Below are 27,110 nucleotides of genomic sequence, written 5' to 3'. Positions count from 1 at the left end.
AGTCTTCGTATCGCACATTATTGACGTCGTGGGACGTGCAGATGCATTGCTATGTTGACAAGCATGCACACAAGGTAGTACTAGGTTGTAATGGGAAACCAGTCAATCCAAGCCAAGTTGTGGTGATAAGGGGGTGAGTCGATCTGAGTAGCTGCTAATTGATAAGGGCCTTGAGATTGTTTATTCCAAGGCTTTGTTACCCAGTTCCGGATAATAACAGTTTTTCTGGAACTGTTGTGCAGCTAAACTGGGCCAATTACAAATTGAAACTTTACCCAGGCGGAATTCAGCAGTGTAGGGACTAACGCGTTATTAAGTAATGCGTTACAGTAACTACGTTATTATTGTGATAATGAGCACGGTAACTAGTTATTATGCCAAAATCAGGAACACGTTAATCGTTACTGGGATTTAGATAGGCTCGTTATTCATTACTTCTTGTGGTGGCTATCGTGGCGCATCCACAGATTCATTAGCAAGTGGTGGAGGCCAGCAGGTGGATGAGGGAAAGGTGAGGCAGGAGGAGCAGAGACCCGAGGAGTCCGAGTGTCAGGTGAACTGAACTTCAGGTAAGAAGGTATGACCTGCAGTCTGTCTGGGTCAGATATAAACTAAGTTTAGGTGGAGTTTATTTTCGTTATGCTGACTTTTTCGTACTGGGTACATGCTTCACAAACAAATGGGGTTTGTTTTGGTCTTGCAGGGCTTCTTGGCACAGCTCCTGTGGTACCACCGTGGGTAAATCTTGCAGCCAGTGTGAATTAGACAAAACAAGGTAACATGAGTATTTTGTTAAAAGTGTTATACAAATAAGTATGTAAATAACAATCTTGCAAAATACTCAGTCCACCATTCATTACAACTTCTGAATGACATCCACCAAGTCTGAAGCAGAAATAGTATTTCAGTGACAAGATATAGTCCACAATCACTTTTTGGCAGGTTGAAAATGACATATTATCGGTATTAATGTTCTTTTAAAAGTTATTCAGCAGTTCTTGGAGAGTGTTTGGGATATAATATATCACATGTAACCCTTCTGGAGGATATCCAACAATTTTGAAGCAGAAATATTGTTTCAGTGACAAGATATAGGCGGCAATCACTTTTTGGCAGGTTGGAAATTGCATATTATCAGTTTTATCGTTCCCTTAATGGTTATTCAGCAGTTCTAAGGGACTGTTTGAGATATAATATGTCACATAGGACCCTTCTGAATGACATCCACCAAGTTTGAAGCAGAAACATTGTTTCAGTGACAAGATATAGGCCACAATCACTTTTTGGCAGCTTGAAAATGGCATATTGTCAGTTTTATTGTTCCTGTACAAGTTATTCAGCAGTTCTTGGAGAGTGAATGAAATTTGACATTTTATGCACTTTTTGGCAGGTTGAAAATGGCACATTATAGGTATTAATGATCCTTTAAAAGTTATCCAGCATTTCTTAGAGACTGTTTGGGATATGATGTGCCACATATCATCCTTTTGGATGATACCCAACAAGTTTGAAGCAGAAATATTGTTTCAGTGACAATTTATAGGCCACAATCACTTTTTGGCAGCTTGAAAATGGCATATTGTCAGTTTTATTGTTCCTGTACAAGTTATTCAGCAGTTCTTGGAGAGTTTTTGGGATATAATATATCACATGTAACCCTTCTGGAATATATCCAACAAGTTTGAAGCCGAAATATTGTTTCAGTGACAAGTTATAGGCCACAATCGCTTTTTGGTAGCGCTAAAATGCCATGTTCTCAGTCGTTATTCTGAACAAACAAGAAAGAGTCATGGTGATACTGGCACAATAGGTCTTTATTGTTTTAACTACTATTCGACAGTCTTATAAAAAATATGAACAACGAGAGTAGACATACTAAACCTGTAGGCATTAATTATTCCGTGTAGTCATTCGTGACTGCGCTACACACTGAAAGCAACCTTCTGATAAGCGCCATAATTCGGTTACAGGAAACGTTAAAGCTCCATAAATGCATACCTTTGCCTAATAACGAAGGCATAAATGTGTTTGGTTTTTTCCCCCCACGTTATATCAGTTGCTCGGAAGTAGCTGGCAACACAAGTAATCCGGGCGCTGCAGCTTTAAGCAGCTGCGCGCGCTCCCGCGGACGGCAATCAGTTTCTGGCAGACAATCACTTTTTGGCACAACACCGGCACTCTGTGTAAGCCCCGCCCATCCCCTTCGAAATGTCTTGACGTCAACGCGCAACACCCCCTCCGCACTCCGTCCACCCAAGCAGAAGAGTCTCTATCGGCGGCTTTAACTGGCGCCATCCACGGGAAGCACCTGTGAAAATAAACACTAAACGGGACCTTATCGTCGCCATCGTCGGATATGGAAGCGGCAAACCCCTCCAGCAGTCAGTGCAGGTAGGAATGACAAGGCTGGATGTTAGTGAAAAGAGCCTAATGATTGTCAAGGCCACTACGCTAATTGGAATGTGGACGGTGTTGAAGGGGGTCTAAAGAATAAATCCTAAGATTTACATAAAGCATCTTGTGCGTTTTGAGAAACGTATAATGAAGGCAAAAGTGACAGGACGCTTATTTCTGAAGATTAGACCAGCCAATGAGGGTTTTCCTCTTATGAAGTGAGCTTGTCGTAATATGACAGGTGGAAGCCTTTACCTACAGCGTGAGGGAAGAATAACCTGCATTGTTAATATATAAAAATGCAAATGTCATTGCTATCTATCGTAATGATCTAGTCAGACTGGTTGCACGTTCGCCTACTTTACAGGCCTGTCTTGTGTGTCTAATTCAAAGCCTGGGGCTTAGCAACTACCGCGACTAGTCAAGCTGCCTTTTGTGTTTTCGGGACTTTGTGTTCGGAATGCCAGAAATATGTGGCAGTCAGGCTTCAGAGCCTGAATACAAATTTCCCGCAGCACCACGGACAGCTCCACACGATACCAGCCCACCAGTTCAAGGGAAGGAGAGCCCTTACAAACTCACTTCCTGCTTGCTGTTATATAATTGAACATAATCACAAAGTGAGCTCAAAGACAAACGTAACCTAGATAAACATTGAGCTCAATTGAAAGGCAGGTAGGAGAAAAATCGAAATAAAATGTACTGGCTTACTCATATATTACTCTATATGTTGCTAGGTGTAGGTGTAAGTCTAGGTGTAGCTGTGAAAAACTACTGCCACAGGACTAAAAAAAAGTAAGTAACATCCAGGTGTTATTAGCTCTACAAAAGCAGAAGGCTTTATAGAGGTTCTGCTTTTAAGATTCTGCTCTGTAAAATTAGAAGCTAGTGTAGAGGATGACACAGAAAACAGCTACTTTAACTTATTGCAACTAAATTTGGTTTAGTTAATGAAACATGGATTGTACTGAGTTTTTCACAGTTTTTTTTACAAGCTGTCATTTTGACATGACTTTAAAATGCTAACTCATAGTAGACACTGTAAGGTTATTATGTAATTTAAAAAACAGGATAATCTAACAGATTAACACCATCATACAAAGATGGCTAAACATCAAGTTCTTATAATTGTTATTTGGTAAGTCTAGTTGGCCACTCAAAAGTAAATTCATCTTGTTTATGGGGAAAGTTTACTTCCCCTTAAATAAAAAGTTACAGCAGAATTACAGAAATGAGAGCTGTCATCATGTTCTTGCTGAATAAGAGATGGTTTTATTGCTATGCTACATATTATACACCCCTGCTGATGTCTCCATGTTTCCATTGCTTGGGTTTATAAATCACTGATAAAAAAAAACATGCAATGGTTAAATAACCTGACATGCTGTCATTTATTCTCCACCTTCTAATCCAGCAGACCTTTGTACAGTCATGTGTTAATCTTCCTGACTGGTGTTCTTGTACAAAGCTGAAAATTACCACCTGAAGAATTAGTTATAGAGCCACGATTGCAACTGACAGACTGGATAATGATTCAGTTACTTTCAGTTTCTTTCTTCTGGATAAAATTTTTGATGCATAGACCCTTGATATATTTGGCAGCTGGCCCACTTTCTTACTTCATGGAAATTTTATGACTTTGACTGAACTCTCCATCACAGTTGCCAAAACTTCTACTGTTGCTAAAATAATTCCATGCTAGATTTTTAGCAAAGAAAAAGGTGGAATATGGAAAAGATAAGCCAGAACATCTAATTCTAATCAAATATAGCATATATCTTAGATAGGATTTCTAGAGTCTTTGGGCTTTCCCCTGCTTCAGCTTGATCTGGTAAAGGCCACAGCCTGAAGTGTCCCTGTATTTTAACAACAAGGCTTGACTTGAGGCATTGAGGGAACATTAACAAGGTTATAGCTTTACTACCACATTTATAACCAGAATTACAGACTGGTTCAGGCTTTATATAATGTAGTACCTTGGGGCATTCCCAATCAAATCAGCACCCCTGAATTATAATTTGCCTGGTGCACTCAAAATAGCAAAGTAAAAGCCCTTCAGTGTGTTGCACCCTGCATCATTGAATCATATTTTTACAGTGTTCATTTCTGTGGGTTTTTACTCCCACATTTCTCCTCCAGATGATCTTTTCACTTATTTTTAACATCGCTGTTGCTGAATAGTGGGTAACTCTACCAGTGCAACCAGTGAGACAATGAGCATTAGCTTTACATGAGTTGTGGAAACTTTGTCATCACAAAGGGACACACTTTAGCTGGATAGACAGGTCAGGCTAGTTGATCCACACAGGAAAGCCTTAACTGAACAAAACTCATTAATCTTTCTATTTTTTAGAGTTCTGACTTTTAATGATTGCCTATAGAAGTTAAAAGAACTTTCAGTTGAAGCTGTTCTGCTGGTTCTTCTGTTTTCAACAATGTCTTACTTTTGTATTCTCAGTTAAAACTGCACATGTTGACTTGATATTGTTTATGTTCCTTAACACTTTCATATACAGTTATGAAGACTATAAGGAGACAGCGGACTGGCTGCTTAACCGTACAAAGCAGCGTCCCAAAGTGGCCATCATCTGTGGTTCAGGCCTGGGCGGTCTAGCTGATCTGCTGGAGGAGAAGATAGTGTTCAAATATGAGGATATTCCATGTTTTCCCACCAGCACTGGTAAGCGGTTTCCTAAAACTCATTATTACTGTCTGGACAGTGTGCATATTCATGCCAGCAATGGCTAATGCTACGCGTGTGCTGTGCAGTGCAGGGTCATGCAGGGCAGCTGGTGTTTGGCAAGCTGAATGGCTGCGAGTGTGTCTGTATGCAGGGGAGATTCCATTTCTACGAGGGTTACAACATACAAACGGTAAGCAGCAGTATGTAGAGATAATCTACTGCTTGTGGTACCTTTTATTACCCAGATTAGACCACCTTTTTCTTTTCTGATGTCACATTGGCTACAGCCATCTTATATAGAATGTATAGTTATTTCACTCTTTATTTCACTCTGGGGGCGATCGTGGCTCAAGAGTTGGGAGTTCGCCTTGTAATCGGAAGGTTGCCGGTTCGAGCCCCGGCTTGGACAGTCTCGGTCGTTGTGTCCTTGGGCAAGACACTTCACCCGTTGCCTACTGGTGGTTTCAGAGGGCCCGGTGGCGCCAGTGTCCGGCAGCCTCGCCTCTGTCAGTGCGCCCCAGGGTGGCTGTGGCTACAATGTAGCTTGCCATCACCATTGTGTGAATGTGTGTGTGAATGGGTGGATGACTGGATATGTAAAGCGCTTTGGGGTCCTTAGGGACTAGTAAAGCGCTATATAAATACAGGCCATTTACCATTTCACAATAAAAATAAGTAATAAATTACCAATATTTAAACTGGTGTTGTGGGATTACAATTATAAATAGCTGCAGTTCTAAGAAAATGTTGGTTCCACACAAAGCAAAAGTTCAACTATTTCAGTCTGCAGTAAATACAGAGACATGACTGTTCTTAATCATCTAAATAGCAGTGAGGCTAGTATGGCTAAAAACAGTCATGTCTCTGATATGAGTTTTATATTTGTTACAGCCCTAGCAAGTCTGTGTGTTGTGTGGGTGTGTTTTTCTCATCCAGTAGTTTAGCTTCCACCCAGCTCGCCCGAGGAGCCAGTGGACAGCTGGCTTTATTCAGCAATCAGCCACCTAGTGAAGAGCTGGTTAGTCAGTGTGTGGACCAGTCTCGTGTGGGGAGCTTTAGTAGCGTATTCTGCTTATGTTAAGAAAGCTTGGTGTTTTCTTTGAGCTACTGTGAGTAGCAGATACCTGGTGTTTACTCTTTGGGATGTAACCTGATAGGTTTGTAGCTTGAACCTATTCGCTGGAACGTTAAAGACAATATAATTACACAGCAAGCAAAACATGAAGTAGGCACCAAAGTTCTCTGGTTTACTCATGCATGAGGGAGACCTGCCTAGAGCCAAGTGTCGTCCTACCACTTGACCTCCATCAGACTCTCAGCCAGGCTCCCCACAGCACTCCTTTTATTGTGGTTACATGAATATGCATAGGGTCATTAACATATAGCATCTTACATAGGTATACATGTGAACAAAGAATACTGTGTGTGTGTGTGTTTGTGTGTGTGTGTGTGTGTGTGTGTATGTGTGGTACTGCTGATCAAAGGGTCATATAACATCCTTGGTCAGGAAGAGGGTAGACCCCCCCCTCACCCTAGATGGTTCACCCTAGATAACACGGTGAGGAAGTCCAGCAGTTCATCTAAACAAAAAGCACTTAGACTAGAACAGACGTAGCTACGTTAATCCTACCATAAAACAATAAGACAAGGTACGACCTCTTCCCATGCTCCCAGGATGTAGGTGTGGAATACACACCAAGCCTTTGTGTCCTGCTAAAGATCACAGTCCTATCACTACACAATTGATTATACACCTCTAAGAATATATGGTTAAATATTTCTAAGCATAAATGACAATCAACAATACAAAACCTAACATAACCCATTATTTGTCCACTTCCATACTCTGCTCTGCTGGGATTATATTTGATCTAACTGCATTTTGAATGGCTTCCATGTGAAAATGTGCAAAGATAGACATTTATTTGTTATTGCTTTGCCTCATGAGCAGCTTTCTGTCACAATTTCTATCCCAAATTACAGAAGAAATCCAGTAACGAAAGAACAAGACAAATAAAAAGCAGTCATCATTCAGAGTTTTCATTAAAAAGGTTATTATATGCATATGGGACTGAGACTCTGGCCCGGCACACAGTCGAAGTGGTGTACTCATTTCACATTCATATGGTGTAGTCGTTCCCTCAGCAGAACATTCAGGGGCTTCAAGACTGTATCAATCATGTTTCATAGAATAGTTTCATAACTCATGAATCAGCATTATTGTGCTGTGAAAAAACAAGCAACTCTGGAACAAATACAACATTTCCATTACACAACCCAACTCGCTTCTGTGTCTTGAGACCTTGCTGATGCAAACGATGCACTGTACTGTAGAATTCAGCCAGCAGTTTAAATTCTGACATAGTCAGTCACACTGAGAAAAACATGCAGTTCAAACTGCCTTCAAAATAGATTGTTGCTCTTTAAATTGATGAGTCAAAATCAGACTTTCTTCCATAAAGCTTATATTCTATGAGAGAACGCTGTTCTCTAAGACAATTAACCCTCTCAGGCTCAAATTAAACTTTTTGTTGCTAATGCACAGCCTGCAGTGGTACTTCTGAGTAAAAAAAAACCTCATAAAATATGTATGTGGGTTAATCAGGTTGTTAGTTTTTAACTGTTGCAAATCGGCAACGCCTGCCTTGAGAGGGTTAAGACTTTCTCCCAAATAGCCTAGTGATTTTTAAACGCTTACATAGAATAGAATAGAATAGAATAGAATAATAATAGAATAATCCTTTAATTGTCCCAGAAGGGAAATTTGGGTTTATGACATCAAGGATCAAGGATAGGTACAACTTGAGGTAACAATTTACCAAGTTTGTAGAATGATCAGCTGAAGTGCTGAGATGACAACCAGTGTGTCACATTGGATTGCCCTTTGGCCTGTGGAGACTGTATGCTGGTTTGACTTTTATTACCCGCTTTCACATGCCATATCCACATAAAATTCTCCATATGACCCCCCTGAATCAAAAAGACACATTTTTTTATAGTAACAGAAGGTCAGATGCTTTATAGTCCTCTTATATCCAGTTAGAAGTATAGACAAACAACATTTTAAATGTCTCTAGATGAGTCGTCTGCATATGCCACCCCCCACCTATGCCATCTTAAGTAAAATTTTCTACTACAAATTTGCTTTTCTGGCAGAATGTACTGGACTTTGTCCTGTGTTATGGTCCTTAAGCCCTACTTGGCAACCTGAAAAAAATAAAGCCAAGATAACATTAGATGGGATGTTTTTATTAACCATGTACAGTAACTGCATGGCTCAGTGAATGGCAGTGACACTCTGTTGGTTGTCCACACATTTTAATTGTTCCAGTGCTTGCTTTATGACAGAATATCTGCCAAATTAAAGACACGCTTATCACAACTGTCTTGTGGTTAGGCAGATCAGCTATTGTTACCATGGCAATACACTCATCTGAAACATTTAGTATAGTAAACATTACACCAGCAATAATAAGTGCCTGTAATTGATTACTTTGTCTTATACAATGAATATGTTTTTTTAGAAGAAGTATTCCACCAAACCTTATATCATTCGTTTGCTTTTAGAGGTTCTGCAGTCCTGTTATTACACACGGCTCTGCTTAAATTTTGTCCATGGAACAAAGTTTGTTGTGGGCTTATAATATGCAAATCCTATATCAAGCATACCAATATTCCAAAGTGACAGCACTGACCTTATCAAGGTAGCAAGCTACTCGATAACATTTCTGCACTAACTAGCAGAGCACTTTCATAGGCAATTCAATCTCTAGGGGAATGTGAAATAGAAAAAAACAATTTCTAAATGTGACTGCAGTGAAAAGTAGCAACAGTCATTTATGGGCCATCAGTTGCCATATAAAGGTTAGCACAGAACCACGACTAGGGATGGGTATTGATAAGATTTTAACGATTCCGATTCCATTTTCGATTCTGTTTAACGATTCGATTCTTTATCGATTCTCTTATCGATTCTTTTTTTTTTTTTTTTAAAAAGGAGAACACTAAGGTCGATTAGCTTAGAACTTTGTTTTATATCTTCTCTTTGAACAAGATAGAAATTTAGGAGTAACATGGCCTTACAAACCCAACAGTGAGATCTTAAGAGATCCAGCCTACGGCTCTTCAATGGGGTGTCACAGGGTCCCCAGGAAAAAAAATTGTAAATGTAAAATAATAAAATAAATATTCTTCTGTAGCAATAACAAAGTATAACATAAATTGTTCTGTGGCAATTACACAAGAATATCCAGTAATGTCCCTGCCTACAATTAAACACATTCACTTACTGAAAATCGGGGGCATCTGCTGTGGCAAATGGGTTCAAGCCTTTGACCACAAACTTAGACACTGCTCGGTGACATTCGTCTATCCTGGCCTGAAAGGAGACGCTACCGGTAGACTGCAGCGAGAACTGCCAGCGAGCGCCAGCCAGACTCTGTCTGTCTCTCTCATCATGGTCACCTACATGTACAGTAATGGCAGGTCTTGTAATAAGGCAGATTGCGCTAACATAATATGCACTGTTAGTTGATTATTTACCTGCCGCATTAACGGGAGAGGACGTGCAAACGTTACTGCTGCTGCTGGGTTGAGATTCGCGAGTCCGGAGCGGAATTAAAAACGCGTGTCATCGCGTGTTTTGTGAGCAAATGCTTGTGCATAATCGTAGTGTTTCCTCCCTTAAATGAAATATCTACTTTGCAAGTTGCCCTGTTGTCATCGGTTCTCATAAAGTATAATCAAACTTTTGAGCGTTTGAGCCGCTTAGGCGCCGTGTTTCCTGCCAGGTAAATGACGCTCTGCAACGTGGTGACGTCATTCGGGGCGACTGGAATCGATAAGGGAATCGTTTGCAAAAATGGCAAACGATTCCAAGGAATTGAAACAGTGGGAACCGGTTCTCAACAAGAACCGGTTTTCGATACCCATCCCTAACCACGACTGTACCACACATGCGCAAAAACCTACAGTAATAAAAATCTTACTGACATCAGTGCATAAAGAAGCTGGCACTTTTATAATGTTTGCTTCATATGATGAATTGTTTGCTTTGCTATTATTCCCAGGTTACCTGTAACTCCCTTCTGTAATTTTCTGACAAACACTGAGACCATAAAAGAGTGACAGCTGCTCTCTCTGAAGCATACAATTTTTATCTTTCCAGGTGACTTACCCAGTGCGAGTCTTCTATCTGCTGGGTGTGAGCACTCTGATTGTGACAAATGCAGCAGGAGGACTCAATGACACCTACAGTGTGGGAGACATCATGCTCATTAAAGATCACATCAACATGCCCGGATTTGCAGGACAGAACCCTCTGTGTGGGCACAATGATGAGAGGTACAGAAACACTCAGGCAGGGCAGTGAAAGGAAAATCTGTATCTTATACATTACTCCTGTGTCTCATTCATGCATTAATTATCCCTGCAGGTTCGGAGTGCGGTTCGCATGCATGTCAGATGCATATGACCGTGACCTGAGAGCCCTGACCAGAAAAACAGCAAAGGAACTGGGCTATGACAGCTTCCTGCAGGAAGGGGTATACTGCATGTTGGCTGGCCCAACATATGAAACCATTGCTGAGTGCAAACTCTTTCAGATGCTGGGGGCTGATGCTGTGGGTTAGTACAGCTCCTTCATCCTCAGTTCAGATAGTGCCCTTTAAAAAGGTACCATAAAGGGTTAAAACTTCATAACAGTACATCTACAAGAGCCACCATACATACATTAAAAAAATATACGGAGAGACGAATTACTTTGAAGATGTACTGACAGCAGTTAAATTTCTGCAGTAATATTACCCCAACAGTTGGAACTAGTGGAAGCTAACCCATATGGAAAAGATATATATAAATCTTATAAAGTTTGTATCTGTCAGGAGTGAAAACAGATATAAGATCCCTTGAAAAATTATATAAATGAGACTTGTATGTTTTGGATACTTACTAAAATAATATATAAAAGTAATGAGAAAGTGTCCACTTTCATAAGTAAATCATATAAGCCTTATATGATTCACTATATGAAGTAGGCCACATCTTATGCAAGTCTTTTACAAGTTTTCACTATTTCTTTTCCATATGGGAAAAAAGCATCAGTTTTCACCTGATTCATTGGACAGTGCAAAAACAAGCTTATGTTTGACAGAGTTTTCCTGTCTGGTTCACTTGTCCGATATTGAACCCCAGACTTAAAAGTACACAAGATATGATGGCTTAACTAAATTAAAGACCTAAAAATGACTTCAAAATCTATGCATGCAAAATGTTGTTTTGTATAAAGGATAGTATTTTTCATTTGGTCCTCCTAGTGATCTATTATGTATTATGTATGAGTCTGTATTTGTTACTTATTTGTTCAGATCATTGACAGACCAACTTGGCACCTGGCTCTCCTGTTATTATTACATAACCTCCACTTTTTACAAAGTCATACAGTATGAATGACTTTGCAATTCTTCACTCTTGAAAACGCTTCTTCTAATTCCCCTGTTTTTTTCTCCCACACTTTTTTTTGCACATTATGTGGTAGTATACAGTTACACACAATTATACTGCACAATACTTTTGTGTTTTTGAAGGTGAAGTTGGTTTAAATACAAGCTCTGTTTTCTTATTTAAATAATTCAGCTCCGTGGTTAAAATAACAATTTATACATGCAGAGTCTACAAGTCAACAGTAAATGGTTTGGATTCAGGCTATGAGTGGGACAAATCAGAAAAACTATCTGAGTAGTGTTATTTGTGATTTGTTGTTATGAGGTTTATGTTACGTGATTGGACTTGCTTATTGTTTGCCTTCATTACAGTTTTATTCACTTGTGCTCTTTAGATCCATCCATGAATAAATTCTAATTCTAAATAATTTGGTGGAGATCAAACTGGGAGCCATAACACTGCCTCCCAGTTTACTGTGCTACTTCCTCTCAGTTTGTTCCCTCACTACAAGAGATATTACTGAACCAAGAACACATCATAGAGCTCATATGATTCATTTCCACCTGTGCACATGGATCAAGTACCCTGACTTTCTTTAATTTACACAGATAATAATGCCATTAAATTTTACTTTCAAATTCAAACCAATAACTCCTTTCCAACACTTACTGCTCCACTTAAGGGGCATAACACAAGACACCTCATCACTAAATCAGTTTTACGTGCACCTTTTTCAGTACCAACTTGAAAAATCAGCTATCATCAGAGATCATTGTTTCATCCTTGTAACCACCGGTTCACATCATATACATCACAGCATACACCCTCTTACTCTTTTTTCACTGTATAGCAATTGATGTTTTGTTTGTGTTATTATGTATCATAATGTGATTTAGACTTTCATGTCCTACAAAGCAAGAACTTGATATAAACCAGTTTTAACTACATCAGATCAGTTACAGTAAATGTAGCATGTTTAATGGTAAATATTTTCTGTGTAGTAAAATTGGCAGAAAAAGATGATACATTTTGAAAGTTGTTACCTGGGTTCATTATCTTTTTGAGTTTTACTATAGTTTACTTTTACATATGTCAGTTCACAGCCAGAGTAGTTTCTAAATTATAGGAAAATATGCCATTTATGACAGAATAGTTATTATAAGATAGCTAATAAAAATGAATATCTAAGTTCATGAACTTTCACTGCCATAATCCTTTTAAAAAAAATTCAACAGGACTTCAAATGACTATATTTAAAACTGAAGGATGACTATCACTTGACTCTGCAGTTAACTGTAGTTCACCAATGCTTTATTGGTTTGTCTGTCCCATAACTTTACTATTTTGCCTCACAGTAAAACAGGCAGCTAAAAAGCCACTTTATGCTACAGACGCAGCAACAAATGGCAGACAAGTTAATTAGGATCTTAAATACATCATACAACGATAAGAAAATGACTCCAAATGAATTCTTAATAAGCAACTGTTTGCTAAAACATTGGATATACCTATGTTTATTTATGACTTTAATAATAGTCATATTGGCTTGTTTTGCTGCTCACAGGAGGGCCACTATCACAATTTTTTAAAACTATCTTAGTACTACTTTTACACTTAAGTTTAAGCCTATTTGTTATGGCATGTTCGTCGTGTTCTGTGAGGTGTTAGCCGTATTTGGGTTGGTAACTACACATTTATAAGAGAAAGCCAAGCCATGGAGATTAATTAAGCGGGGATTATCTAATAGAAATTGCTGTAAAGTTGCATTTTGTGAAATGAAGGATCCTGTGTGTTTGGAGACTGACCTATACCACAGTGCTGAAGTCAAACCACCTTTTCTTTTTAACGTGTCTCTTTCAAGGTTCAGTACTAACTGAGATGTAAAGGAATGTTTTTATGTACTCAATTAAATGTCAACCTCTACCCTCTGTCTAGGTATGAGCACAGTCCCGGAGGTGGTGGTGGCTCGTCACTGTGGCACACGTGTCCAGGAGGACGTGGCTCCTGACCGTCGCTTACGTGTCTTGGGCCTGTCCCTCATCACCAACAAGGTTGTGACAGATTATGAGAGCAATGAAAAAGCAAATCACACAGAAGTGCTGAAGACTACTGAGCGCAGGACTCAGGACCTCCAGAATCTTGTGAGCCGCCTCATAGCCAAGCTCTAGTAATGAATGAATGCCGTGATGTCAGATATAAATCACTCACTTTCAACCTACCACAGATGTAGACAATTTTGTTGTCTACATCTGTGGTAGGTTCTCTCAGCTATCTTTACTTCCTTCTTACTTTGGAATAAGTAGCTTTGGTGTGCCACTGTTTCCTTGTGGTGACAAACTGTTTTGCTGCCTGCCTGTTTGTGTTACTCTGCATTTCCTAGTTTCTATTTTGTACAATGTATACCTTTCCAGTGTACAAAATATATACTTAAATACAATTTATACCTTACATTATAACATTTTGAGTCCTCCTTCCTCACTACCTCACAGTAATGACATCATGACTTTTATAAATAATGTATTTATTACACATGCTAAGTAACGACAGTGATGAATAATATATTATTATTCTTGTTCTTCTATCTATAGAAGAACAAGAAGCGGCTACAGCTGTTCAAAATCCCACAAGGCTGGCCGACAAGATAGACGATGGGCAGGGCTGTGAGTACTCAGACTGTGTTTTTTTAAATGCAATATGGATAAGATCTTGGAGAAGCTCATGGCTCTGCAATATGGATAACATCCTGAAGAAGAACAATGGGAATTTAGAGACCTGATGACCAGTGACGGCCATTAGACCTACTGTAAAATTGGAAGCAGTTTGTATATTAGTACTAATCTTAATGCTCACAGGGGTCAATTGGTTAACTTTCCTGATTATTAATTTTAAATTCTGACAATAGGTTGTGTGAATAAGCAGAGCAATTTGCAATTTTTTGGGATTAACAATGTATCTGATTCTGATCATTAATATAAAATACTACAACAACTAATAATAGCAACTCGGATAAAAAGCCATTGTTTATGTGAACATTCATACAGCACTTTAATCAATACTACAGAGTCAAAGTTTATTGATTTCTTTTACGAGGTATAATTTCAAATAAAAATATTTCTAATGGTAGCTGCGCAAATCCTGTTAATTAAGTTAAGTTGTATTAGTTACACATAAAATTTCTAATGGGTATTTCTACTTTCCAAGGTCCAGTACCCAATAAAACACAGCAGAATTCAGTTCTCTGATTGGCTAAAGATTGTTTTGAGTATAACAGCAAACTTTGGGGGAGTGGCAGTGCTCGGCCCCTTGCTAGCCCGCTTGTGGGTCTGCAGTGCCCACTATCCTGGGTTTTGGCACCACTGTAACAAACCACTGCAGGCCTAGTGACATTTTCAAGCTTTTCAGCATGGTTTATTCCACATCTTTGCAACATCCCTTGATACAGGACCCGGTACAGCTTTTAAGGTGGTGAGGCTAGCTCGTAGATGCAGATCATAGAGGTGCGTCCATCTCACCTGCAGTGGTACTGCAAGCCATGACCACATCAGATTTTAACCATACATTTGGACAGCACTTTATTATTTTTTTCATTTAAACCATTTTCTATCCATGGCTGGTTCGGAATCACCAATAAGTCTAACACGAAACTTTTCTGTACTGTTGGAGGAAACCCAAGTATCCACAGAGACAACATTCACTCAAAAGCAAGTGAGCAAGTCAAAAAGACACTTAGATCCACTGGATAATGATAACGGGAAACGTGTGGGATCAATTTATTGATTTCACATTTCTTTTTTTTTCGATCACTGTTAATGTGGTTCATTCCACATAGCTTGTCCTAATCTCCACATCACACTGATCAGATAGAGATGTCTATCCCTTTGATTTATATCTGACATCACAGCATTCATTCTTTTCCTGTCATGCTTTCCTACATTGCAAAATAATTTTATATGTCCAAAAGTCAGATAAGAAATTAGTCAGACTATAGGTTGTAATCTACAAATTATATTAAACTGTGTTACATTCCTAAAATTCTTATTTTCTTTCTTAGATGTAATTGTGTACTGCTGCCAATGAGTTCATCAACACGTCTGTTTGAAGCTATTTTATTGGAGTATCTACAAGCAAGAATTTTGAGATTCAAAGATCATTTTAACTAGGCGTGATTTCAAAAGAGTTAATTGTTGCACTAACCAAATTCCTAAAAGCTGTTAATATATTAATTTAATTTAATTTAATTTAATTTCCGTAAAGATTCCAAACAACTCATCTTCCATTCCAAGTATTGGTATCCTCAACTAGGTTGGTAAATTAGATCATGTGATTGGATGAAGGATCTGACTCGTCCTGAACTTTAGGGGGAGGAGCAATAACGTCAGACTGTGGTGAGAGTACAGCAGACTGGCAAAGATTTGTTTCAAGGTAAGTGCAATCCTAACCACTAATTCTTTCCTTTTGTTATGATCCTAATCTCTTGTCCTTCCAATGATACAATACAAATAGCTAAACTTCCATAATTTTCATCCCTGTCCCTGGACATTCCAGCTATGTAATATACAGTTGCTTGGAGAGGAGTTTCTCTTCATTACACGGAATGAACATGCAGGTTGCCTCTGTAACACTTGATGCAGAGACTGGCCCCTGAACAGACCATCCGAAGGTGCTCTCCAGTGCCACGAATGTTTTTGTAAGTCTCTCCACCCTTCCTGTCACGGTCTGCCAATAGTAGTCAGCTCCTATGAGGACAGCAAGCTCTGGTTCCTCATTGGATCCTGGGAAGTCAGCCAGTTGTAGTCCTCTTTTCTTAAGCTCATGCTGGATCTGTTCACCAGGAACCTTCATTATTGCCGAGCACACTTGTGGGGTCTCCACAGCTTCTATTACAATACTCTGTTTAGGATCCCAGATATTTTGAAGCATAACCTTCACTATGCTGTGCTGTGATCTTGTGGGAAAGGAGGACCCAAATGTGTGTAGTGTCAATGTCTCTTGCCTTATTACTGGTAAATTTAGGCTCTTCACCAATGTTTCATGTATGACGCTTCTTTGGCTGCCTCCACCTAATAAGCAACGAGCTACCCTTCTGCCTGATGGGCCTTCAATCCACACCTTTGCAGTCTGTAGCAACACAGTGTTCTGTTCACCTGGTTTCACTCTTACTGAATGAGGGAGCACGGAGGAGACCACTGCTTCTTCTGGTTGGGATGGGGCCTGTACATCCACCCTTTCACCACAGCACACAGCAACGTGATGTCTCCGTCCACATTTCTCACAGGACACATTCTTGGTCTTACAGAATCTTGCAATGTGTTTCTGTCCCAAACACACAAAACATCTCCCCATTGTCTTTAACTTGTCCTTTCTTTGAAGCGTGTCATTATTTGGGCAGTTTTCCGATTTGTGATCGGCACACTCACAGAATATACAGGTGTTTTGTTTCTGGCTGGCTGTGTACAGCGCAGCAGTAGATTGTATGCTAGGCCTTTTAAACCTCACATCACTGAACGGTGGCTTGTACAGTTTATTTTCAGTTTTCTGTGGGTTGTACGACTTTGTCATTTCCAGCGTTCTTTCCCTGCTCTGAACCTCATTCTGTAGGAATGTGACCATTTCTGACACTTTCCACTCTTCATCTCCATTTCTCTGACGGCTGTATTCAAGAGCTATAACATCTGGAATCATCTTTAGCACTATTGGGCATAACAAACTTCCGTAGCTTTCTGACACTACACCCAATGACTCTAAACTTCTGATCTGAATTTCACATTCATCATACAGCTGCCTCAAAGCATGCACATCAGAGGATTTTTTAACAGGGGTGTGGTTCAGCAGTTTTCACATGTGCGCACATCCTTTCTTCCATATCGGTTTTGCCATAACTCAATTGCGTTGTCATAATTTCCATCTGTCAACATTAGTCTTGCAACTGCTTTTGCTGCTTGGCCAGTGAGATAGGTTTTCAAAAAGGTAAACTTTTGCATAGTGCATCATTGTGGTGAATAACAGCTTCATATTGACTCCAAAACTCCTGCCACAAACTGGCATCTCCATCATATTTGTGAATAATCAGCTTAGGAAGCTTTACCGATGCTCTCTGTGCCAATGAATGAGCAGAGCTATCGTCACTCACCCTTTGATGCGCAGCTCGTTCGCGGCAATCCTCATTTCGCTTAATTATGCGCCGTGCACGGCTCTTGGACGGGATGATGCGCTCCTTATATTCCTCTGCGCTTTCGATCTCCATTTCCAGGTCATCCAGAGCTGTTTTAACGTATCTATTTCACTATCTAAGGCATACAGCTGAGGCTCCCTTTGCCGACAGCAATTTCCAGTAATGTTGCTCAGATGGTCAGTGTCCGGATTCTGGTTTAGCCATTTCGGAAGTCAATTTGAATGTACAAGTCGTGTGTAAGCAACCTCTAACGTCCAACGTTCCGTGTTGTTCTTTCAACACTTTCTCTCTGAATGAATAACGTATCCCGCCACTCCCAGCAGCTTCGGCGGCCATCGGCTTTTAAAGTCAGCTACGAAGGGCATGCCCTGAAGAATTTCTTGCCTCCGGTGAGGAAAGGTTTGGGCCATTTTTGCTTTGATGGTTTCATCATTGTTCTTCTTCTTGAACTCTGAAAGCAGCACCAACCTTTCTTCTTCCTGACTCTTTCGGGTTTCTCCAGCTGGATAATCAGGGCAGAAATTCACCTCCGCTCTCCTGGGTTTCTTGACTTGATTGGGATGCACATTACTGTTCCCTCTTCTTTTGAGAGAATTGATGACCAACTTTAAGGTATAAGGATTGTGTTTCCTATTTCGATGAGACTTGAATGTACCATAGATATTTGTTTTGAAAGAACAACCCTCAAACATGCAATGCACAGTCTCGTTACATTTTAGATGGTTGTTAATGTGAGAAAAATACTCCTGCTCTGAAGCTATGTTGCAGCAGGAACACAAATGGCAGTTAAATGTTGCCAAACTCACAGACATGTCTACAGTTCTTTGGGTATGTGATCTGCTTAAGTGGCTATGTAGAGCATTCCATGTTTTGAAAACACAGACACAATCAGAATAGGCACATGGATACTGCTGTCTACTATGAACTAACCTGTAGTGTTTTAATAACAGAGCTCGTGATGACACCACTTTTTTGCACAATTTGCACTGCCACATCAACGTATCTGGGGGAGAAGCACAAAAGACATTTTCATTACACTGTCCCTGAAAAAACTAAATAATTTGCACATTGTTAATGTTTCATATTAATCAGTTTTATTTTTAATATTGTATGCTACAACAATGAATTTATTGATCTACATCATCACCACTGCATATTGTGTAAATGTGTGTGTAATCTGACATTAAAAGTCGAGTGAGAAATCCCATGGACATTGTACAACATTAATGCAGTTCATCTTACACCAGCTTACTAAATGCTTTCTGCAAGCTACATCAAAACGTAAGCTGAAATATTAGACAGAAAATACACCCTAACCTGTCTGCTAGCAAGGAGCGCTTCTCCACTGTTGTTGGCTAAAGTGCAACGCAGTCAGGCGTCCGAGTATAAACTCGGCGCGAAAGTGCGTGCCGGACCGAATGCGCTGCCTGTACCGACGCATACCGACGCTAGCGCTACACTACATTTGGGCTGAAAACAGAGCTTTGCTATTGCAATGGAGTCCCCTCCAAAATCATTTGGAAACTCACGTGCAGCAAGTCCACGTTAGCAAACCTTTACCGGGCAAAACCCTGCCTGTACTCTTTTCTTAGTAGCACTTGCGACATTAACTGACGTGTGAACATATATATATGTAGACGGGCTTTACAAGAAAAATGACTTCTTACCTGATTTTTGGACAAAAATGCGGCTGAACCAGTCCACATGGCAAAGAAAAAGCAAGCTTGAGAAAGAGGGTGGTGCGCATGCGCATTGGCCCTTACTTAGGCGGGCTCTGCACGCAGCAGTATGTGCAGAGGGACAAACCTGTGAATTTACTCAACAATGTTACGTTGACACAGTTCAATGACTTTGTGTAACAACAAAAAGTAACAACATTTCATTAAATTTGCACAAACACTTTAAGAATTTTTGCAAAATCGAGTTTATTAAGAACAAACAACAAAATCTACTTTAGTAAAAGCAGAGATAGGCTGAGTTCATTTTTTTGAGTGTGTCTTCCATTTTCTGATGATTGCTCCCACAGTTGATTTTTTCACACCAAGCTGCTTGCCTATTGTAGATTCACTCTTCCCAGTCTGGTGCAGGTCTACAATACTTTTCCTGGTGTCCTTCGAAAGCTCTTTGGTCTTGGCCATGGCGGAGTTTGGAGTCTGATTGTTTGAGGCTGTGGACAGGTGTCTTTTATACAGATGATGAGTTCAAACAGGTGCCATTCATACAGGTAACGAGTGGGGGACAGAAAAGCATCTTACAGAAGACGTTACAGGTCTGTGAGAGCCAGAGATTTTCCATGTTTGAGGTGACCAAATACTTATTTTCCACCCTAATTCCGCTTTCGATCTCCATTTCCAGGTCATCCAGAGCTGTTTTACGTTCTATTTCACTATCTAAGGCATACAAGCTGAGCTCCTTTGCCGACAGCATTTCCAGTAATGTGCTCAGATGGTCAGTGTCCGGATCTGGTTTAGCCATTTCGGAGTCAATTTGATGTACAAGTCGTGTGGTAGCACCTCTTAACGTCCCACGTTTCCGTGTTGTTCTTTCCATTTCTCTCTGATGCTCGTCATCCGCCACTCCCGCAGCTTCGGCGGCGGCGGCTCCACGTAAGTCCTGTTCGCTCATTTCTCCTGGGTTTCGGCACGAAAAAATGATGTGGCGAATCCACTTAGCCAAAAAAATGGATCAGACATCAGTTGTAGAAACGATAGTCTTTATATAAGGCTTCAAAAAGGGGAATGTACAACAAATAAACTTCTCGACATCAGAGCAACATATAATGGCTTCTCGAAACTTTCTTTGCTAGCTAAAACCCAGAGTAACTTTCGTCTACCACAAAGGATCCTGGGAAACACAGTTTTCTAATGAAAATACCTGTTAAATGCTCCCCTTTAGCAGAAAATTAAATTTATAACTAGAAAAATTTGCATTTCCTGCGAAAATGCAGTGTGGATGCTTAAAGCTGAAGCTGCATGCAAAAAGTAGCTGAAAAAGCTGAAAAGTTGCAGAAATTGCAAAAACTTTGTAGAAGCAAATAGAACTTTGCGAAAATGTAATAACTTAGCAAAACTGCAATATCTTAGAAGAAACATAATACTTGGCAGAAATACAATAGCATAGCAGAACTTAGCAGAAATATTGTAACTTACCAGAAACTTGATAACTTCTCAAAAATACAAGAATTTAGGAGAAATAGTATAAGATAGCAGAAAGAATATATTTAGCCAAAAATACTTAAACATTACAGAAACACTATGATTTAGAAAAATAGTACAACATAGCAGAAATGCTGTATTTAGAAAGAAAAATATAATATAGTAGAAATAGTATGATTTGGCTGAAATACTATATTTAGCACATATACTGTAACATGACAGAAATTCCTCCAATTAGTAGTAATACTTTAACATAACACAAATGTTATGATTTGGCACAAAAATCACGATTTGTCAAAAATACTATGATTTAGCAGAAATACTATGATTGAGCAGAAGTACTAAGATGTAGTAAAAGTACTTTGATTTAACAGAAATACAATTATGGAGGAGTAATAGTTTAAAATGGGAGAAATATTGATACACACACACACACATACACAGAGCCTAAAGGGAAGAGTATTTGTGCATTGGAGTGTTAACAAGAATGTGAGGTCCATATTAGAAAAGCTGGTAAAATCATAAAAGTTTGCAGAATTGTAATAAATGATGAATATGAATTACTGGTCTGTGACAGTGTATTAATTTGTAGGGAAAAAACATGTTGACCAAGGTGGAATCGAACCCACGATCTTTGGCTTGCAGACCCGTGTCATTACCAACTGCACCACTGGAAAAAAGAGGAGCCGCTTTGAAAAACAGGCTGATGAGGAGTCAGAATTAGATCGCGGTGAGAGGCGAAAAACGCTTTTTTTTGGAGTTACAAAACGTTGTGTAACTCAAAAAATAGGTGGACTAGAAGCATAATTATTGCACTGGGTGAATCAGCGGACTTTGGTGTACTTTGACTGCTATTTACATTGCTCTATGTACATCCGTCACTGAGATATGACGAGAGAGGAAACGGAAGACCTCAGATATGATTGGCTGGCTGGGAGGCCGTGCAGGCCGTGATCTGTATATTTGAATGTCTCAATCCTCACAGAGGATTGGCTGCCTGGGGACCTGGCAGAAATATATAGAAATAGTATGATTAAGCATACTACATTTAGCAGAAAAACTATATTAAGCACAAAATCTATAAAAAGCAGAAATACTATATTAAGCACAAATCCTATAAAAAGCAGAAATACTATATTAAGCACAAATCCTATAAAAAGCAGAAATGGTATATTAAGCACAAATCCTATAAAAAGCAGAAATACTATATTAAGCAGAAATCCTATAAAAAGCAGAAATAGTAAATTAAGCACAAATCTTATGAAATAGCAGAAATAGTATGATTTAGCACAATAGTAATAACTTAAACAGACAAAATGGAAAAGCAAAATGGACAGCTGAAAAAATGCTGAACATGCTGAGGGTACCTCAAATATACTTGTTAAATGAAAAAAATTGGCAAAAAAAATAAAATATAACAGCCACACAATCACAAATATGTACACATAAGGAAACACACATGCACATAGAGACATACACACAAGATCCAATTCAGTCAACCAGTCTAAATATATTGAATTTTAATCTTACAATGAGATCATCCCATTAAAAGGCTTTCTCTCTCTCTCTCTCTCTGTCACACACACACACACACACACACACACACACACACACACACACACAATGGGATCATCCCATAAAGAGGTTAGGGTTAGGTCGCAGTCTTTTATAGCTTCTGACGACCCCCACCTAGTCATAAAAGCTACATCTTCACATGTTTTTCTCTAATTCCCAGAGTCCTCAGCCACGCCTTTTGCCCAGACAGGAAACAGCCACCGCCCAAACCCAGGTAACTCAAAGAAAGAGAAACATAATTAATATAACAAAACATTTAAGAAAAACCACACAATGTTACTATGTGCGCGCCTCATAATACCAATGTTAGGTTTAACCAAATGATTAATGAATTATATTAATGAAGAAAACTGCAAAACAAACTAATAAAGTGAACAAATGGACTGATTTACCCATGTGTGGCTGATGCCATCACACTCTTCTATCCATTTTCCTCTTCTTGTGAGGAGCCCACTTGACTAAGTACTTGCAATACTGTGTTGAAAGAGAAATTATTTTTAAAAAATACATAAAATATAAACAAAAACATTAAATGCAGTTCAGATGTTTGGTGCACATAGCGTGGCTTGTTTCCAAAGACACACTGCAGAGGACATCAGCACAATGTTGGAAGCATAAGTGATGTATATTACATAGCTGGAATGTCCAGGGACAGGGATGAAAATTATGGAAGTTTAGCTATTTGCATTGTATCATTGGAAGGACTAAGGATTAGGATCATAACAAAAGGAAAGAATTAGTGGTTAGGATTGCACTTACCTTGAAACAAATCTTTGCCAGTCTGCTGTACTCTCACGACAGTCTGACGTTATTGCTCCTCCCCCCAAAGTTCATGACGAATCAGATCCTTCAGCCAATCACATGATCTAATTTACCAACATAGTTGATGGTACCAGTACTTGGAATGGAAGACGACTCGTTTGGAATCTTTTATGCAATTAAAAATAAACTAAATATAATTAAATTAATATATTAACAGCTTTTAGGAATTGTGTTAGTGCAATGTTTAACTCTTTTGAAATCACAGCTTGTTAAAATGATCTTTGATTTTCCAAATTCTTGCTGGTAGATACTCCAATAAAATAACTTCAAACAGACGTGGTTATGAACTTATTGACAGCAGTACACTAACTACATGTAAATCAAAATTAACAACCGCAGGAACGTAACAGCTTAATATAATTTGTAGATAACAATTTATAGTTGGATTAATTTCTTATCTGGGTATTGGACATACAAAGTTATGTTGCAATGTAGGAAAAAATTATAAGAACAACAGAATAGTTGGTGCTGATGTCAGAGATAAACCAGGGTGAAAGGCATCGCCATCTGATCAGTGTGATGTGGAGTTTAGGATCAGGATCAGGCTTGTTTCCCAGTAAATGAATCTTTGTACTTTCGGACTTGCAGAAACAGAAGATTGTTATGGGCGGCTGGGCATCTTCCACTAATCGGAAGGTCAGTTGTTCAATCTCTTACAACATTTCTGGAAAACTGAGCTGAATTTGCACCTCTAGCTTGTCCAACAGTGCATAAAGCGTTTTATGAATACTAGGATAGATTCATCAGGCTTCTGTTTACACATAGTTACTGCATTTAAGTCAATTTTGTCTCTGGACATTGTTAGCAGGAATTTCTTTAGATTCTTAAAGAAATTGGTGATTTTGTCATTATTTACCCACAAAAACTCTGCAGTTGTGGATGCTTTATCATGCTTTGGGTCTGTTTGTTTACTACCGCGAGTGTTGGCGTGAGGACCTTTGTCATTCCGGCTTTGTTTTTCCTTTTTTTCCTTTTAGATAAGTCTTTATTAAAGTTCGGGTAACAGGTATTTCTTTAGCTACCTCTAAACCTCTAGCTACGATATCGTGGCGTTTCATGTGGGTGTCTATTGTGGACACTGCCTGCAGTTTCTTCATAGTCGTCTAAATTGTTTTTCATAAGTTCCTCACATTCTTCTTTCAAAAGTTTTTCTCTTTTTTTATGTTCTGCTAATTCTTCCTTGCGGCGTATATATTGTTTTTCCTGATCTTGTTTAAAGAGATGGCTAAGATCCGTTGCATGTGATTCAGATTTTTTTTTTTTTTTTCGTCGCTTTCTTTTGAGCTGGTTGGATCAGAATGCTGACATTGTTTGCGTGCAGCTGCGGCAGCAACTATTAATTCGGTCTCATCTTCGTAAGGCGGCGGGGCTGTAGGCTGAACATGCAAGACTAGCTTTTCCCGCAGTAGATTTATTTTCTATGCCAGAGCCTGCACTAGTTTTATTTGATGTAAAAGTATCTACACCTGGTTCCGGTCCCTTTTTCCATAGTGGTAACATTTGATGCATCACGTCGCGGCATTCTATCATATATTTTCTACAGGACTTTTTAAGCAGACTACTTTTCTTATCACAAATGATATTCAACATTTCTACTGACCTGTTTTCTGGCGATAATCGTTCGGGATAAGGCTCCGGAAAGAAATTAGAATGCATTGAACTTCTTAAGTTGTAAACAAAGTCAGTCACATAAGCACTCCCGCATGTTCTGGATACGTGATCATGGACGTCTTCACCGAGTCGCGGACGTAGGTTACACGTAACCGGAAATGGGAGTTGTACTGAGCCGTTATTTGAGACTTTATTTTGTATTTTATTAATTTTTGGTTTTACAGGTACTTTAGATTTTTTATCGGACCTGTCTGTGGTCTTTGAATAATTCTGACTCATGTTCAGTGATTTCCAGAGGGGTTTACACGCTAGGAGGATTTAGGTTAGTATTTTCGCTGCGGCACAGCTGAGGTCACTTTAAATTTATTGCTAGCAATTTTTTGTTTGTGTGAGCAACTCTCACTTAGCGAGCAACTTCTCGCTTAACGAGCAACTTCTCGTAAAACAACAGGCAACTTCCTGTGTCTTTCTGCTTTTAATTTACTGCTTTTAACCCTTGTATGGTAATCGGGTCTGTGAGACCCGTTTTCAGTTTTCTTTCGTTTTTTTTTTTGTTTTTTTTTTTTAACAAAATTAAATTTAATTATTTACTAGCTTTCTGTGAGTGAGCAACTTCTCACTTTTTAACGTACGTTTCAAGATAACAGGCAACTTCCTGTGTCACTCTTTGGTGAGCAACTTCTCACTTAACGAGAAGTATTTAAGACAACAGGCAACTTCCTATGTCACTTTTTCGTACGTTTCAAGACAACAGGCAACTTCCTGTGTCCACCAACACCACACAAGGGTTAATTTACTTTATTCGGGGACTGAGGAAGTCGTCAGTGTATCTCTCTGGATCACTAAGTGAAACTTCGTCAGCATATCCCGTTTCTTTATGGATCGATCACTGAGAGAGGTATAATAGGTCTTTATATAAATATGAAAGACGCATATTTACCTTCTGTCAGTTATCCCACTTCTGACACCAAATTGAAGGAAATTGCCGTCCCGGGTTTCCTCCGTGGCGTGAGCGATAAGCAGAGTTCTGTCCTTTCCTTCTAAGATTCCTAATTATTTAAAGTAACACTCAGGTATGCCGTTCAGCTGGGTTAGTTACAGCGCCGGGAGCAGCTTGGGAGAACAAGGAAACACAGACTGCTTCAGGTTGCCTTCCCAAATCAACTCAAAGGTTTATTTGATACACAGCAGTTTATATAGAGAAAAAAAAGGTTCGTGTGTCAGCTTTCCCAGTTCAAACTGGTACAGACTAAATAAGGAAACGTCTTCCTGCCTTCTGAGCAAAGTATCCCTTGTGTAGTTTATCAGTTCAGCTATAATTTATGATCATCCCAGCAAAATACACTCCTAGACATAAAATACAGAGTTCTTTCATTAGTGAATTCTGAAACGAACCACCTAGCCTTTAACGAGCCTTTTCCAGGAGATAAAGAAAAAGGGAGGATGGGAGTAAGGAAGTGGTCTCATCTCTGTGGTGTTTCGACCTTTTGGTAGTTGTCGAGTCATTACTGTGATTCTTGTACGAGCCATTGAGAGATTACTTGAAAGATGTGGCAGAGAGAAGAGTAAAAAACAGGGATGATGCAATGATCGGGGACCATTCTTCATTTCGTTGTTCTCGTGACAATGACAATAAAGTTTCTGATTCTGATTCTAAAGGTGAAGCTGCAGATCACCCGAAACCCTTGATGGACACAAAATAAAATATAAAATATATAATAATAAATTGCTTGGTTCGACATGCAACAGAGAGAATGAAAGTGACCGAACGTTGGATCTGAGATGAGGCAAACAGAAGACCAGTCTAAAAAGTAGACACAAACCTGTTCAGAGAAGAAGCAAATTTGTACAGATTGGATGAATTCTAAGTTATCTGTCTGCTGAGTAAGATGATCCTAACTATTAAATTGGCTCAGTAGTAGTATAGTGATATACACTAATAAAATATTGTAATATACTAATGTTATTATATAGAAAGAAAAAGATGATAATAATAAGAAGTAACCTAGTCAGTTATGATGTGAGATGGACAATTGTTATGAAGTAGTCTGCATCAAGCTTAAGGCTTGCTCAAACTCAGTATAATGACATAGGAGATGAAGAAAATAAAGGAAATATCTAAACTAATTAGGTGCATAGAGGCACTTGACATGCTTGAAAACCTGTCATTTACCCTGGATAAAATATTACTGAGATATAGAGCACATCTATAGTAACAACTAATAAGCCAAACCCTGTTGACAACAGCTAAAGTTAC

At 39.1% G+C, this 27,110-nt stretch overlaps 1 protein-coding gene across 8 annotated transcripts; it reads left to right on the top strand.

The window, feature by feature from the left end:
* The first annotated feature begins 2,225 nt into the window (after positions 1-2,225).
* LOC113013482 (purine nucleoside phosphorylase-like) lies at positions 2,226-25,347 on the top strand. Of its 8 annotated transcripts, XR_003270835.1 has the most exons (9): positions 2,227-2,391; positions 4,911-5,074; positions 5,164-5,267; positions 10,245-10,420; positions 10,512-10,702; positions 13,454-13,659; positions 14,107-14,178; positions 22,581-22,634; positions 23,831-23,888. XR_003270835.1 is itself a non-coding variant. In XM_026154410.1 (8 exons), the coding sequence occupies exons 1-7, from the start codon at positions 2,357-2,359 to the stop codon at positions 14,161-14,163; spliced, it is 933 nt and encodes a 310-aa protein (XP_026010195.1). In that variant the 5' UTR covers positions 2,227-2,356; the 3' UTR covers positions 14,164-14,178; positions 23,831-23,871. The 8 variants fall into 8 exon arrangements, 7 of the variants coding, with proteins under 7 accessions (XP_026010192.1, XP_026010195.1, XP_026010196.1 ...); XM_026154410.1 differs by lacking the exon at positions 22,581-22,634 and having other exon boundaries at positions 23,831-23,871; XM_026154411.1 differs by lacking the exons at positions 14,107-14,178; positions 23,831-23,888 and adding an exon at positions 15,877-15,940 and having other exon boundaries at positions 22,581-22,653.
* Positions 25,348-27,110: the final 1,763 nt, after the last annotated feature.

This window comes from Astatotilapia calliptera, chromosome 20, assembly GCF_900246225.1.
Source record: "Astatotilapia calliptera chromosome 20, fAstCal1.2, whole genome shotgun sequence".
Taxonomy (NCBI): Eukaryota; Metazoa; Chordata; class Actinopteri; order Cichliformes; family Cichlidae; genus Astatotilapia; species Astatotilapia calliptera.
This window is presented reverse-complemented; position numbering and strand designations above follow the sequence as displayed.